Genomic DNA, 17,074 nt, shown 5'->3' with positions numbered 1-17,074 from the left:
CACACATACATACCCCCCAAGAGGAGCTACAGTCTCCTTCCATTTTCCCTTCCTTGTACTTGCTTACTTACAAATAAATCTACTTTGACATGACTGGGATTTTAAATGTGTTTCAGACACGTAGCTCTAAATATATTTCATCAGAAACAAATGCATTAATTGGATTTGCCTCCTAGCCAAATGCTGAGAGAGAAAAACAAGACAACCTGCAATGTTGTCCACTGTTATACTTTTATTGCAATTTGGAGTTTTGACTGAAACAGAGTGTGACAAACAACAACCCTGAAGTGTTGTCTAGTGCTGCTATTTCAGTGTTGGAAGTCAGAGGTTAGGTTGAGACTGAAATACTGGTTTTACAGCAACCCTGCAATGTAATCTACATGAAAGGGCAACAAATGGTAAAATGTGGTTCAGTGTAATGAAAAATTGTGTAAAGTTATGCACATTGGGGCAATCCAATCCAAACTCTACATTCATGGGTTCTGGGCTGGCAGTGACTAACCAGGAAAGAGGTACTTGGGTTGTGGTATATATACAGCTCAATGAAAATGTCAACCTAGTACGTGGCAGCTTTGGAAAAGGCAAATTCCAAACTAGGTATCATTATTTATTTATTTATTTATTTTCTGTGTTTTAACTTGTTTTATATCACTGTAAACCGCTCAGAGATGAAAGTTTGGGGTAGTGTACAAATTCAATCAATCAGGAAAAATATCAAAAATAAAACTACTAATATTATTATGCCATTAAACAAATCTATGGTGCAAAACACATGTAGTTTTGGACAAATCTATGGTACAAAACACATGAAGTTAAACCAACTCATGAAGACTTGTCTATCAATGGCTACTAGTTGTGATGGCTATTCTTGATGGCAGGGTGCCTCTGAATACGAGTTACAGGGGAGCAATGGCAGGAGATTGGGAATGCCTTCATCTCCTCTTTGTGGGCTTCCTAGAGGCATGTTCTTGGCCATTGTGGAAAAAGGATGCTGAACTAGATATGTCTTGGCCTGATCCGGCAGGGCTCTTTTTATGTTCTTAGCATACAATAATTCCACAATGTAAACTGACGTTTTCTTTTCGGAAAATCTGCTGATCACATCTTTGTATTTTGAGTTGCCATGGAGGGAACACACAAGTCTTGTTGTTGTTTTTTATCAAGAACTTTGCCATATAGAAATTCCTCTCTAAGTTTAGCAATACAGGCACAGCAAACAGAAGGAACTTTTATTTGTTGCTGAATGGAAGCTGATTAAAGAAAGTGAGTTATAGAGGAATAACAAGCCAAACTTCAGTCCGAGGGGGCCCTGTGCAATGTACCATCTGGTGGGCCTAATCCTATATTCGTGCGCATGCACACGCACACACCATTGTGAGGGTCCCCAGGTGAGCAGAGTACAGCACCAGTACTTCTCTCAGTGCCATGGGTTGCCTCTGGCAGGCATACCTGGTAATGAGTCACAGATACATTAATTCCACCAACACAGCAGAACTGCAGAAGTACAGAACAAATAACCTCATAAGTAACAATGGGAGAAGGGAGACTTTGTGCCTCAAAATGGCTGCTCAGGGAGAACAAAAGTCCATTTCCAAAGACTTGCTTAAGAGGGGCTCTTCAAGTACACCCCACCAGCCATTTTGCAGGAGGTAGGCACTTTCTTCCTGCAACACATAAAAAACAGCCCTCCTGCTTCAAAACAGCTAGATATGGGGGCGAACAGCAGCCTACACTTTAAGATACTTGAAGTTGCTTTTCCATCTTAAGCAAAAGGGAACAAGTTGTTCTAGTAAGAACTAATCAGCCTACCTTCCTTTCCCTGTCTCTACAACTGGCCTAAATTTGGTTGAAATCAAGGTCCATCAAGGACACTTGTGCCTCAAAAGTTTGCACATCCACCATCTTGGGTCAGGGTGGGTGACATCATCACAAATAACACCACTAAGGTGACCCTATGTGTCCCTATAGCTGTATCAAATTTGGTTCAAATCAGTTAAGCATTTCACAAGTTACTCCTCCAAAGTTTACACGTCCGCCATCTTGAATTGGTGGGGATGTCATTCACTGCAACTGTACCCACTTTGGTTGAAATGGGTTAGACAGTCCACAAATTAGCCGGCTTGCACCTCAGTTGTTCACATGACCACCATCTTGGATTGGGGTGGATGGCATCATCACAAACTACACCATTGAGGCATCCCTATGTATCCATACAGCTGCAGCAAATTGGGTTCAAATCAAAATTGTAGGGACACAGGGACACCTCGATGGTGTAGGTTGTGATGATGTCATCCACCTCGATCCAAGATGGCGGACATGTAAACATTTGAGGCGCATGTGGGCTAACTTGTGAACCACCTAACTGATTTGAACCAAATTTGCTACAGCTGTAGGGACACATAAGGATGTCCAAATGGTGTGGTGTATGATGAAGTCATCCACTCCCATTCAAGATGGCAGCCACATGAACATCTGAGGCGCAAGCTGGCTAATTTGTGGACTGTCTAAACAATTTAAACCAAATTAGGTAGAGTTGCAGTGAGTGACACACACGGACACCTCAATGTCATGGCTTGATGATGTCATCCACACTGATTCAAGATGGCAGACGCATAAATTTTTGAGGCGCAAGTGGGCTAACATAACTGTTTTGTTATGTATGCTCTTACTGAGGAGACCCGAGTTCAAATCCCCATTCAGCCATAAAACTAGCTGGGTGACTCTGGGCCAGTCACTTCTCTCTCAGCCTAACCTACTTCACAGAGTTGTTGTGAGGAGAAACTCAAGTATGTAGTACACTGCTCTGGGCTCCTTGGAGGAAGAGTGGGATATAAACGTATAAATGAATGAATGAATGAATGAATGAATGAATGAATGAAACTGAACATCTATGTTAGCCAGTTAGATCAAAAGCAAAACAGGATTGTAATCATTTATATATTTCTCCTTATCAATACAGGACAAATTGTATATTCTCTCAGACTTATTTCAACAATAGCTGGAAATACTGTTCCAATTTTTTCCATCAACTTGTTTTAAATACCAAATAAGGAATAGGAAATCAAATAAGTGTTTTGGTTCACAACAGGTCTTACCACATTTGTACGTTTCAAAATCATCCACAAGCTGTCAAAGAACAGGAATTTTGACTTTTTCAGATTTGACAGTGTATCCAGCTACCTCCTAATTACTATCATGTCCCAACTTAGATCATCCTCTAGCAAAGCACCATATGTGGGGCGTCACACCTTTGGTACACAATCCTCCAGAAATGAGTAACCAAATTCAGAAGTGAATTCTTCTATTAAGGAATAATAGAGAATTAACTTATATCTATAATAACAAGAACATAAGAACAGCCCTGCTAGATCAGGCACAAGGCCCATCCAGTCCAGCATCCTGTTTCACACAGTGGCCCAACAGATGCCTCTGGGGAGCCCACAGGCAAGAGGTATGTGCATGCCCTCTCTCCTGCTGTTGCTCCCCTGCAACTAGTATTGAGAAGCATCATGCCTCTGAGGCTGGAGGTTGCTCATAGACATCAGACTAGTAGCCACTGATAGACCTGCCCACCGTGAATCTGTCTAAAGCCTTTTTTAAAGCCATCCAAGCTGGAAGAACTGACAAGTTCTCCAACATTTCCTCAAGACCGGAAATAATATATTCGACACAACTAAATGTAACAAACCATGATAGAGGTCCAAAATTTCAAAGCGTGCATTGCAATTAATTTTGTCTATGGTACCAATATTCCTAAGAATCCCACATTTAAGACATGATAAGACTATGCTCATGAGCAACCTAGCCTGGGCTAGGCTGCTTGTGTGCAGCATCAGGAGGAAGATCACTCCCAGCGCTGCCCTCCCTCCAAACCCTGCTTTTTACCCCGGCCTTTAGTCAAGGTTTAGGGCGCGGGCACACCCTTAACCCCAGCGCTGGAGTCCATGGGAACACTCGGGCCGCTTGCAGTCTGAGCGGACACAGAGATGGGTGCCTAGAGCACCCATCTCCCGGAGAAATCCCTCAATGCACCACACTTGTTAAGCGGTGCATTATGGGATTCCTGGATGCTGGGACATGTTGTCCCAGCCTCCAGAGCATTACACTGCTAGGAGCAGCAGGGATTATGTGGGAGTATGGTCCACACTTCCACCAATGTTCAACTATCGTATGGAGGAAAGGTAAGTTTTTGCAGCCTTCCCCCCGCCAAGCCTCCTGTCATGTGAATATCCTTTATGTCTTGCAGATTTTCTTCAACTAATGGATCTCTACTATTTATTACATCTAGCATTTTCTATGCACTGATACCTCCAAAGTGATCAGTAAGACATGTGAGCAATACTTGAAGACAAAATATTCAGTTCACTCTCCCCAAACTATGGAACAAATACTGGCCAACATGCAAGCTAGCCCTCCACCAATATGCAATATTCTCTTACATGAGTGGGGGAGAGATTTTTGGCAAGCTGCCCTTTCCTAACCCCTGCTAACTGGGCAATGAGGCACCTTTTTAATGTGGTGATTATCTTTATTGAGCAAGGGGAGAGTAACTGGCCCTATCCACCCCAAGCACAGTACCTCCAGTGACTGTTGCTGGTGTCTATCCTGTGTTTCTTTTTAGATTGTGAGCCCTTTGGCGACAGGGTTCCATCTTATTTATTTATCACTTCTCTGTGTAAACCACTTTGGAATCTTTTGATAAAAAGCAGTATATAAATATTTGTTGTTGTTTCAAAGTTGCCAGGGTCCTGACCGCCATTTAATATCTGGCAGCAGATGTTTGACCTTTGAGCATATCATTTGCTTGACTGTATAATAATTTTAATTTGCCTTTTACTTCACTGCTTTTATATTGCTTTTATGTAGCTTGTATATATTATTTTAACCATTTTATACTTTTAGTTGCCCTATTTTTAAGGATTCATTTACTCTATTAACCTTCCTACAGATTTTAGGCTTAGCCGGTAGCATTTTACTTTAATAATTCCATACAGTTTTTAGAGTTGTATTTTACTATCATAATCATACTTAGCTTTTAGAGTTATATTTCATTTAGCATGTGTTTTATTATATTGTATCTTTACCTTATTCTGTGCTGGTCTTTGATCCTAATAAAGATGATTGATTGGTTTGTTGTTTTTGTTTCCTCTGTAACCACCTGTACCTTCCAGAACTATGTACCTGAGGGTTTGGGAACCATCGGGCAGCTAGTTTTGGGAGACACAGGTACCTACAGAGGAAATGGCAGCTTGCTGAGAACACACACACACATACACATGCATGAGCTGTGCAACAAAAAACCCTGGTGCACTGGTGAAGAATTAATCTGGATCTTGGCCACTGATTATTTCTATGGAACGATGAATTCATATAATGTATTCACATTACTTTTTATAATCTAGTTTATGAACATCAACTCATCATGTACACACCAGATAGAAACCTAGAAAGCATTTTGCTTCCAATCATTTTCACCATACTCTAATACTAGAGTCTGTAAGCTTTATTATCTGATACAGGCTGTCTCCTACAGGGGGTCCCAACCATGCAAAGGATGAATAGTCCATTTCTTTTATACATTCTCCAATGTAAAATCAATTTTTCCTAACATAGATTTATCACACAAGTCAGTATCATAATCCTCAAAACAGATTCCAAATCTATGTCAGTATCTTTATAGGCAGGACTATGTTCCTTAAAATAACTATAAGCTCCTGTCAAATTACTTCATTCTTAGTACCCCATTCACTAAAATAGAAGGTATAATATACACCTTTTTCTTAGATAGCTCTCACCAATCATTTTCCTGGCAAATTGCCACTTTTGGTATTTAAATGAATGACAGTTTGTAAAGGTTTCACTAACTGAATAAGAATTCTTTCATACAAATTTAAACTTTCTGACACTTTATGGGTGCTACACCCATACCATTTAACACATCCCTCACAGGTAAGCAGTTTTTTTCTCAATTCTGACATTCACACAAGCATACAAACCAGTATCATCAATCCCATAATTATTACTTTGATACTCAATTATTTTCCTTCTTCATTCATTATCCGCCACCACTACTTTAGCCATATCAACTTTTTAAACTTGAGATGAACTAATTTGTTACAGCTGACACAAACTCAGTAAAAAATCACTTTCACTTTTCAAAATCCACAATTTCCTTTTCAGGTTTAGAAAACTGCTCATCATGAATGTTTTTAGAGCAGTACTAGCACCTTTAGAGCTCTACTTGCAGTGCAGCGAACATCTCTACCCAGTTGCTGGGGTCTTACTGTCTCCCTCTGCAGCTTCTTCCACCACATTCCATGCCACTTCCAAGGCTCCTTGCCCCATGGGAATGACTTTTGGAGGAAAGGGATAGAAGGAAAGGGGTGGGGGGGAAGGTCACCACTAGCACCATTGCACCAGCACATCATCTACAACACCGGGTTCACAACTGCAAGATATCCTAACCTTAAAACACAGTTTGTTCTCAATGAAGCCCCTAATACTTTTCATGTCACTACCATAATTGGAAGAAAATATTTTAGCTGTCATCCAGGCCTCACTCTGGTATCTCAGGTGGAGGCTGTGGCCAGGAGAGCTTTTTATCAGCTTAGGCTGATTCGACAGCTGCGTCCATTCCTAGAGGGAGATGACCTCAGAACAGTGGTGCACCAGCCGGTAACCTCCAGGCTTGACTACTGTAACGCGCTCTACGTGGGGCTGTCTTTGTACATAGTTCGGAAACTTCAGTTACTTCAAAATGCGGCAGCAAGGCTGGTCTCTGGGGCAACCCAGAGAGACCATATTATGCCTATTTTGAAACAGCTGCACTGGCTGCCGATATGTTTCCGAGCAAAATACAAAGTGCTGGTTATTACCTTTAAAGCCCTGAACGGTTTAGGTCCAAGTTACCTTAGAGAGCGCCTTCTTCGGTCTGATCCCCACCACACACTAAGATCATCTGAGGAGGTCTGGCTCCAGTTGCCACCACTCGTCTGGTGGCGACCCAGAGGCGGGCCTTCTCTGTAGCCACTCCTGGACTGGGGAATGCGCTCCCTGCAGATATCCATAATTTGAATTCTTTCTTGGAATTTAGGAGAGCCCTAAAGACCTATCTGTTCGGCCTGGCCTTCCAGTGCTCTTAAATTGTTTTAAAGGGTCTTTGATGTTTGTGAACCGCCCTGAGCTATTTTGTAAGGGCAGTCTAAAAATTGAACAAACAAACAAATTAAAGCAAGAGAACAGGCCTCAGATACTTGTCTCAGAACAGAAGTTGTGCAGTCATTCTCAGCTAGTGCAGAATGCTCTTAATGTTAATTGTGTTAACAATATGGTTTGACCAAAACATAACACCAGAATGATTTGTAGAATTTCTGCCTGGACATTCACAAGACACACGCAAGTCTTCAGACTTAAGTCACAACTGGTTCCTAAAAACTGCACTTTATTTTGAAATGTCTTTAACTCAGAGCCTATTTTCCCATAGGAGACAATGCTACAAATGGGGTTTTAGTTCCAGAACCAAGGCCAAATGTCCTATTTTTCTGCTTCTCTCAAACCTGGTGGTGTGTAAGTCACAGACATGCAGCGGAAGAGTTTTATTTATTTATATTTTATTTTATTATTTTATTTTTACATTTATATCCCACTCTTCCTCCAAGGAGCCCAGAGCGGTGTACTATATACTTAGGTTTCTCCTCACAACAACCCTGTGAAGTAGGTTAGGCTGAGAGAGAAGTGACTGGCCCAGAGTCACCCAGCTAGTATCATGGCTGAATGGGGATTTGAACTCGGGTCTCCCCAGTCCTAGTCCAGCACTCTAACCACGAGAATCGGAAGTTGTTCAACCTCACCACTCACTCCCTTCTTGGCTTTTTCTTACTTTTCTGTGGAAGGGAGGGAGACAATTGTGTAGCTCATCCATCTCCTTCACCTCCTGGGCAACAGTTAGACAGGGAAGGAGGAAGGATCGGCAGGAAGCAGCATGTGGGCTGGTAATGGGCTTAGTTCCTACCTCTTGCTATCACAACACAACAGTTAAATCTGGAGGAGTGGAAGTGGCAGTGGTGGGAGGAGCCTCTCAAATGGGCCAGTTAGCCAGACCCTCCTCCGACGCAGCAGCAACTGCCACTAGGACTGTCAGTCTCAATGACAAAGGGAGTTTAAGCTGCCTCTATCATCTCCTCTTCCTCTAGCCCTTGCACCAGCAGTCATCTAGCAGAGCCTCCCCTCCAGGGGCAACTGTTGTAAAGCTGAAACACAGTTGTAAAGCTGAAACAAGGTGCAATTTGGTTGATATAATGACGACACAATTATATCAAGGTACAATTTACGAATGTTTTAAGTGCAACAGATCTTAACTTGGAGCATCTTAAGTCAAAGACCACCTGTACAACCAGACAAGCAATACTTTGGTTTTTACAATTCTTAATTTTAGGGTTTTTTAAAATAACCTTTAATTTGAAATTTAAAAATCTGTAATTCCAATTGTGGTTGTAGCTTGGATTTTTAACTTGTTTAGCTTAATTTGGTTAATTTTATTAGTCCAATTTTACATTGTAATTATTTTATAAATGTTGTTAACTGCCACGAGCAACAGTGTACTGGAGGGGCATGGTATAAATATTTTAAATTAAATTAAATTAATAATTGAAGTTGCTGTATTACAGACTTCAGACTAATAAAATCTAAAGCAAAAAAAGTAGTTATTTGAAAAAAGGAATATTATGTTTAAAAAGCTAAAATTTATTCTACTTATCTCATCTATTATTTTGACACTGACTGACATCCAGATTAGCCACATGCTAGCAGAAGAACACTTTTATGTTACAGGCAGTTTTCAGAAATACCAATTCCTCCTCAGCCACCTGTGCCTCCTGAAAATGTCCCTAATGGTTCCACAAACCACAGGTACATATTTTCTCAAAGTACAGACAGCTGCAGAGGGGGAAGGGACTTGCTGAAAATTGCCCCTCCCCATTTGCCTGAATTGCAATAAGTAACTAGAAACAAACTCTAGACAGAGCGATTCTTATTCAAGCATTTGTTCTTAATAATTTTGTTATCTATCTTTTTTGCTTGGTTAGCTTTTCCTGGTCTTAGAAAAGCCACCATCTGACTTACCTTCACAGGTTGGTGTGGAAATAAAATACCATTCTGAACTTCTTAAAGAAACTGCAGTATCACAGACCATCTATAGTAGGCATTCTTTTAAATTTGTCATTTTGATTCAGTGTGACAGGACAGGAAATGGGAGAGTTAATCTTTGTCTATTGTAAGAGAGAGACACAAGATGAAAACTCCAGCGGCAGGAGAATGGTGCTCCTATCTGGGAAAGGTGCTTGGCTGAGGTGGGAGAAAGACCAGAGGATAGGTCTACTAGCTATCCAACCCACTCTTGGTTAGGGATGTTCACGGAACCGGCGGAGGGGCGGCTCAAAGGTGGGGGAGATACCTTTAATGGTGGGGGAAGGTGCTCTTATCCCTCCTGCCAGGTTTCCCCCACCAGCGCTACACTTCAAAAGGGTCCAGTGAGGCGGCAGCGTACCTCCCTGCTGCCCCATTGCCTCATTGGAATGTAAGTGACGGGAAGGACCCGACATGCACAAAAGTGAGCACAACGTGCACCTGCCCGACATGCACATGCACGTTGGATACTTCCTGTCACTTCAATGAGGAATTGGGGAAGCAGGGAGGTCCACTGCCACCCCGCCGGACCCCTCTGAAGTGTAGCGCCAGCGGGGGGAAACGCAGGGGTGGGGGAAGAGCACCCTCCCCTGCACTTAAAGGTACCCCCACCATCTTCAAGCCAGCTGAACTGCTGGTTGTTTGAACCAGTTCAGAGGCCCATAAAAGGGCCTCTGAACAGGTTTGTGCACATCCCTACTCTTGGTCCACCAGGTAGGGTGACTCAAAGCTGGGGTGCAGGGTGGCTTGGGCCAGGGGAAGAACCATGGTGCTCCTAACCAGGAAAGTGTTGTACCTGGGCAAATAAGGTGTGGCAGGATCCACAATGTAGGAGCAGACCAAGCCAAAGTCACAAGACAGAGGTCAGAGACCAAGGATCAGTCCAGTAGGAACAGGCAAGGTCAGAGTCAAACCAAGCAAAGGGTCAGAAGCCAAGGAATCCAAAAGCAGTGAACAGAAAGCAGGCCAAACACATCCACAAATGAAGTTGCTTCAGTGAGAAGCAGAGGCAAACAGAGACCTTAAGTAGCAACCAGAGGTGCATTCAATTCCAGGCCAGGTCTACCAGCCAGGTGGTAGAGATGTTCACAGCAGGGCTGGGTAGCTGATGGTGCCTCTGCTTCATCCTCTGAGGACAAGGGTAGGGGAGTGTTGAGAGGATCAGTGGGTGTGGGGGACACTGGTGCTGTAGTTGGAAGCTCCTAGAACCCCTACTCCTCAGTCTTCTGTGTGACTCTTGCATGTGGGAGTCAGGTTCGGAAGTAATGAATGCCTCCTCCACTGAGTCTGACCAAGGTAGCAAAGGGTTCAACTCAGGGTTCATGATTTGTGCATCCTTGCAGCCAGGATCAGCACCGGCAACTGATCCCGGAATGCAGTAAGAGCTGCTGCCTGGAAGCTATAACACCCACCATGCCCAGAAAGGTGGGCAGGCTACCTGCCTGATTGAGGCCTTCCCAGCCGATCCAGCACAGGTTGCGGGCAGCACACTGTCGAAGTAGAAATGCACCCTACGGCAATGCATTTTGTTTCTTTATGTAAGGTCAAAGAGAGCCATTGGAGGTGTAAGGCACCATTAAGTTCTGCTTCTTGAAAAGACAACAGGGTAAGTGTTGGCAAAAAGATTTTTGATCACTTTGTGCTTGTACTTTTGAATTTAAATTGTTACATTGGTATTTTGTATCCTTTATACTCAAGAGTCCATTTGAAAGCATGACTAACTACATCATCTGAACTGAGAGACATTGCTAATATATTGAGTGGACTTCAAGATCACTAGCTCCCTTTTGGATTTGAGAAGGACTTTGATATGTGAGTACAATTCCAACTAATAATACAGTGTTATATTGGAGATTTCATTTGACAGAATAAGCTTTCAAAACTTTGAGTGCTACAAGTCTTAGCATTTTGTCAATTATATCATTACCTATTGGGTCACTTATATTGTATGTCCATCTTTTACTTAAGTATATATTCTCTTTCTCTAAGGATGGATCACCTCAAAACTTTCAAGGCCCCTGAAAAATGGTGCAACCTCTTTATGTGGGGGCATAAGCTGTCCATCCGTAGGTGCACTTCAGTAGCTCAACGTCTGCTGCAGGTGAGCACCAGCTGCGCCAGTATCAATGGTTCATATTGCAACTCCATGACATCAATACTCTATCAGACAAATCGAAGAACAGAAGAACATCATCCATAAAACCAGACTGACCTCGTAATCATCCCAGAGAGGATGACAAGCTAGTTGCAGGTCATGGATGGGAGCTGCAATCGGCCCTTCAAGCAACTAATGCAGAAGAAATGGGGGGAGTGGATGCATGCTGGGCCGAGGGCACTCACCACATCAGGCTGTCAGAAGAAGCCAGACCTTTCTATTATTGTACGGTGAATCAAAAAGGCATGGGAAGCAATAGATCCTGCCATTATACAGCAGGGTGTCAAGAAATGTTACCCAATGAATGGGATGGGAGACTCTGAAGATGATAGCCTTCAGGTGATATTTGAATCCACTGATTCAGAAACAGAATTTGAACGTTTTGCCAAATACGACTGAGACGGGAACCCTGGCCGTCCAATAATGACTTCCCCGTCCCACCTCGCTGTCAGCTCTGAACCCAGAGGCTGCCCCCACCCCACACCTCTGAGGACAAGCAGGTCCATAAATAGCTTTGTTGATGTTCATATGTTGTTGTTACCTACTCTCTGGTTTCTACCACTACATGTTTACTCCCTGTCACAGAAGTCATAGAAACAGAGGTAGCTCCCTCATGTCCATGTAGGTGTGTCTTATGCATGCAGGCATTTTAGAATCAGAAAAAGACGGTATTTCTCAACAGATCTTCATTAAATTTGAACAATTTATAGCTCAGTTATTCCATGCCAAATTTCAGGATGGATGGCTTAAATTTTACAACCAATTGAACGTTCAAGGCTTAAAATGGTGAAATTAAGTTTTTATACCACATTTGTTTTTATACTATACAGACACTGGTGTCTTATATATAACCACTATCACAAAACAGAGGGCAATCAGCCTTTGTTTCTATACAGTAATGATGACAAATTGGAATTTACGACATACGTTTTTGTTACTTTTCCTCCTTTCTTTTTGTAGCTTTCATTTGTTTCTCTTTCTTTCTCTCCTATATGAAACTAATCCAAAACCAGAGAAATGTGCTTGGGCAGGGGAGAGTGAGCATCTATGAAGAAATTCGTAACAGGTAAACTGGCTCCTGCTATACATAAGAGAACCATCTTCCTTGGGTCACCTTTAACTTGGGAAACAAAGAAATATATTCATAAGTTACAATAATAGTCTTGTGCAGTGCCTTAAAGGCTAACATAACCACTGTGGGCTAGGTTTTTGTGGATTAAAGCCCACTTCATCAGCCTATAGTTACATTGCACACAGGGTGTCTTGGGGCACACTGTACACTATTCACCTGACAGGCAAATTACCTCTTTGCGGCTCTGTGTCAGCCTAGCATGTACTAGGCCACATGGGACGCATAGACTGCATATCACAGATAAAAATCACAGAACCTTAATGCTGAAAAGCAGTTTGTAAAGTATGTTTTTCATATTTTGCCATTATGCAGGACCAATTTTACACCAACCATTCCTGACTTATTTGTATTGCTTCATAAAACCTAATCCAAAGACTCCACAACTGCCCTTGGTTTCTTATGGTAGTCTTGTTTTAGGTAGTAATTTTAGATTAGGGTTGCCAATTGTCCAGAAAGAAAACCTAGACTTGGCCTGCTTTTGTGTCTTTAACAGTAGCTACATGCGCAAGAATTTGGGGGTGAAACTTTCTGAGGAATGAAGATAAGCAGTAATGGGAACAAGAATATGCAGTAGAGTAGGGAGAGGACTCTGAAGTGCTTCTGCTTCCACTAGTACGTTCCTGTGCTGCCACCTCCTTTGAGGGACACAACAGATACCGTCATATGATACTATTGATGGCACTTGGAATTCCAGATCTGACATTGCAAGGGCAGCATCATCCATGTACACATCTGGTTTTATTATTTTGAACTGCTTTGAGAACAATTATGTCAAAAACCAGCATGCAGGCGGTAAAATAAAAATAATGTATCATCTGCTACAAGTCAAACAGGTGTTAAAAGCAAAGGTAAAGGGACAGTTTAAATGGTGGCAACCCTAATTTCGATAACCACATCTTTTTAAATCTCATCTGTCTTAGATCCAATAACTGTGGCTAAACTCACAAATAAATTGGAACTGTAAAAAACATACATGCCAATTTGCCCATCTTCATAAATTATAGCCCTATGAGTAATCATGTTTTAACTGTGTTAACCGCTTGACATTTTACCTGAAGAAGAGGATATAGCTCTCCAAAGTAAATAAATAATCTGGAGGAGATCAGTAGTACTGAAGGTCTACTCATCAAGTTTCCCTTAATAGATAGGACTATTCCACATTTAGCAGTAGTGGTGTGCACGGAACCACTGCGGCGCGGTTCGGCACTGGGGGGGTCTACCTTTAAGGGTGGGGGGGTAGTACTTACCCCTCCCGCCGCTCTTCCCCCTCCGGCGCTACATTTAGGCTTGTAGTTTTGGGGGCAGCAGCGTTCCTCCCTGCCACCCCTGCCCCCGTCGTTGCCCGGAAGTTGCGAAAATACGAGCACGCATGCGCCCGTCGCGGCGCACATGCATGGCGGCAACAGGCGCACGCGCGCGCACCGCGCACATGCGTGCTCATAGCGCCGGAGGGGGAAGAGCGGCGGGAGGGGTAAGTACTATCCCCCACCCTTAAAGGTAGACCCCCCCCTCAGTGCCAAACCGGTCCGGTTCCGAACCGGTTCGGAGGCCTCCAACATGGCCTCCGAACCGGTTCGTGCACATCCCTATTTAGCAGATTCTTCTGGAGGTTGCCAATTTGACAGAAGAAAGCCAGTCTGGCTTGCTCTTGTGCCATTAAACAGTTTGCAGGAATTAGCATATGAAGTTTTTTGTGGCATGGAGATAAATATTTTAACCTAGAGATCAAATTGCTGTTAAAGAGCTTGTTCAAAAGTTGGCAGTGATAATCCCACTTCTACTTCACACTCTGCAAAATTATTAAGGGTAAGCAGGACAAGCTTTAAAAAATGAATGTAAATAAGGATTTCTCTCATAGTAAAGAACACTTAAAAACATTATACACAGAAGGTCCAGGGTTGATCCCTGACTTGAGCTTGAGCACAGCCTGAAGCTTACATATGGATGAGAAGAAAAAGCAATTGCTTGCTAACTGACTCACCGTGAGTCAGTTTGGATAACAGTGTAAAAGTAAGGTAGCAAGAACTGGAGATCCCAGCAAGCGCAAATTCCTGGCAAGCGCCAGTGCTTCCACTCACTTTCATGTTGCCTGCACCCCACAGTGTTGGTTTCCTCTGCCACTCAACATCTGTAACCTACATCTGAAGTTAGGTGGCAAATGTAGCGTGTCAAAGGAAACCTGACATTAGTGGGTTCAGAAGACATGGAAATGAACAGAAGTACTGGCTTGCACCAGAAGCACACACTCATCAGGAACCTCTGGTTCCCACACCTTACTTTCTGGCAGTTGTACAAACCCATCCTGTGAGACAATATAGAGTTGAAATGGATATAGGGCCCAGAAGAACTGTGAACTAACTGGGTGGCTGGCCCTACCAACTGTTTTGTCAAGTCTCAGTTCCCATTCTGCAAAATGGGGATAATATTGGCCTGTCTATGTGATAAAAACTGAGAACCATCAAAGCTATTGATCAACATAAAGTGCAATTAAAAGAGATATATTAAAGCTAGAAGAGAACACACACTATTTTGGCTTACAGCCCCACTTTACAGATTCATAATGTGAAAAATTCTAGCATCTCTCTTCGGGTTCTTTACATATAATTGGCATTTTAAAAATAGTCTGAGTGGTCAATATATGTCACCTATTATCCAAGAACTTGCAACAGCCAAGGAGGGTATGACGCTCTTGTTATCCACGTTGTAGATCAGGCCTGCTCAACTTAGGCCCCCCAGCTGTTTTTGGACTACAAGTCCCATAATTCTCAGCCACAGCAGCCAATAGCCAGGGATTATGGGAATTGTATGCCAACATCTGCAGGAGGGCCGAAGTTGGAAGGCTGCGATCATGGTGGGTTATGTAAAGTCACCTAGTGAGTTCATGGCTAGAGAGCGATTTGAACCAAGGATTTCCCACCTCACTGCTCATGTTCTTTAACCATTAATATTATATCTTGCCAAACCACTGTACTGCAACTCTCTGTTGCACGCATTAGAATTCCTCCTTTTAAAAACCTTGGGGACTTTGGAAAACCTCATTCTAGATTTGGATATGTCTGTTTTGTTTGTATGTTTCAGTTGTTTTATTCTTTTGCAAGCCACTTAAGAAGCCCAAATATTAAAGTGCAATTTTTTTAAAAAAGTTAAATAATTGATGTAAAATTTGGCTACAAAGACATATTTATATTATACATCTTTATTATATTATACATATTTATATTATATATCTGTTGTGTTCCTCAAAGGTAGTGGCAGCACAAGTTTATAAATTCTATAAATATATACTTTTTTAAAAAAATCGTGATTGGTTTTGTTTTTGGTCACCGCCTAGAGTTTTTGGAAGAGGCGGTATATAAGGAAAAATTAATTAATTAATTAATTAATTAATTAATTAATTAAAAATGACATATACAACTGTCTTAAACAGCATCGGCGTAAGCGGGAGGCGGCACTCGTCCGCTCTTCCTCAGCCCAACTACGGGAAATCCCTTTTCCCCTCTTGCCTGCGATGAACCGCGATGAACCTGGCTGGAACTTCCAAGAAAAGCACATGCTCTGCTCTCATCTTTCTCCCTTTGAACCGCGTTCTGTGCGATTTACTCCAAAGTAAACATGTGCAGAATTGCAGCCTTACACCCCGATTCTATGCATCTCTATACCCAAATAAGCCTCGCTAAGTTCAAAGGAGCTTTCTTTTGGGAAAGCATACACAGGATTGGGATTCCACATCCATCACTTCATCATAAAGAAGCTTGACGAACAAAAGCAAATTCCAGGGTCACCCATCACTCCGGGGTCCTAGGAGCCCCTCCCCGCCCCCCCCCCCTCAATACCTGATGCTCTTCCTACCTTCCTAGTCACGAGCCCTCGAAGATGCCGCCTCTACTGCAAGCACTGAGCAACACTACGCGTCGCAGCGCCGGGTTCCAGTGGGTCCCGCCTCCGAGAGCCCCTGAATGGCCGGATTTAGGTGCCACTCACGCGAACACCCACCCCCATCCAACGGCCATTTCGAACGTTGACCAGCCTCTTTCTCAAACCTCTTTCCGGAGTCCCCGCCCCCTCCCTTGGAACCTGCGCCTCCAGCCAAGTACAGCGATTAGCCGCTGAAGCCCTCAGTCACTATTGATCCAGAACGGCGATTGGATGAGCCTAGAGAGAAAGGTGGGAAGCGTTGTAGAAGGGGCGGGGCCGGGAGTCGTTGGTGTTTACTGGGCGTGAGGTGAAGAGGATTGTGGAGGAATACAAGAACTGCGGCTGTTCATTCTCATTCGCCCCACCCCTCGCCTTCAACTTTCGGCCCTGGAGCCCCCCGCCTTTGAAAGTCTCCACCGCTATGGGGCTCCGGAAGAAAAACAAGAGCCCGCCGGTCCTGAGCCATGAGTTCGTCATCCAGAACCACGCGGACGCCGTGTCCTGTTTGGCCATGGGCCTCCTTCTGGGCCTCATGTTCGAGGTATATCGCTACCAGGACCGAGGGGGAGGGGTGGACGAAGTGGGTAGCGGCAGCACGCGCCTTTCTTGACCGAGCCACGCCCCCTTCTCCCGGAGTATCCCCCTTTGCCCGCAGCCCCGCCCGTCCCCGGTTCGAGCCTTGCCTTCTT

General features: G+C 43.4%; 2 protein-coding genes across 11 annotated transcripts in view; one reads left to right on the top strand and one right to left on the bottom strand.

Annotated features, from left to right (window-relative positions):
- The window catches only part of ZMYND8 (zinc finger MYND-type containing 8), a 149,656-nt gene extending 133,263 nt beyond the window's left edge, over positions 1-16,393 (bottom strand). Inside the window, exons 1-3 of one of the 9 annotated variants that reach the window (XR_008305667.1) lie at positions 16,320-16,392; positions 12,266-12,458; positions 11,183-11,343 (exon numbers count right to left, since the gene is read on the bottom strand). Coding sequence is in view for 3 of the 9 variants with exons in the window: in XM_053243417.1 (XP_053099392.1) it covers positions 11,183-11,236 (54 nt within the window). In the remaining 6 variants the exon portion in view is untranslated. Of the gene's footprint in view, positions 1-6,227; positions 6,281-11,182; positions 11,344-12,265; positions 12,459-16,319 lie in introns of those variants that run through there. The other 8 variants (XR_008305666.1, XM_053243417.1, XM_053243410.1 and 5 more) reach the window with 8 other exon arrangements.
- Positions 10,727-17,074, top strand: part of LOC128322331 (translocating chain-associated membrane protein 1-like 1) — a 32,179-nt gene continuing 25,831 nt past the window's right edge. The window contains exons 1-4 of one of the 2 annotated variants that reach the window (XM_053243419.1): positions 10,727-10,789; positions 10,882-10,995; positions 11,173-11,284; positions 12,352-12,404. Coding sequence is in view for 1 of the 2 variants with exons in the window: in XM_053243418.1 (XP_053099393.1) it covers positions 16,807-16,926 (120 nt within the window). In the remaining variant the exon portion in view is untranslated. Of the gene's footprint in view, positions 10,790-10,881; positions 10,996-11,172; positions 11,285-12,351; positions 12,405-16,532; positions 16,927-17,074 lie in introns of those variants that run through there. The other variant, XM_053243418.1, reaches the window with a different exon arrangement.

This window comes from Hemicordylus capensis, chromosome 4, assembly GCF_027244095.1.
Source record: "Hemicordylus capensis ecotype Gifberg chromosome 4, rHemCap1.1.pri, whole genome shotgun sequence".
NCBI lineage: Eukaryota > Metazoa > Chordata > Lepidosauria > Squamata > Cordylidae > Hemicordylus > Hemicordylus capensis.
This window is presented reverse-complemented; position numbering and strand designations above follow the sequence as displayed.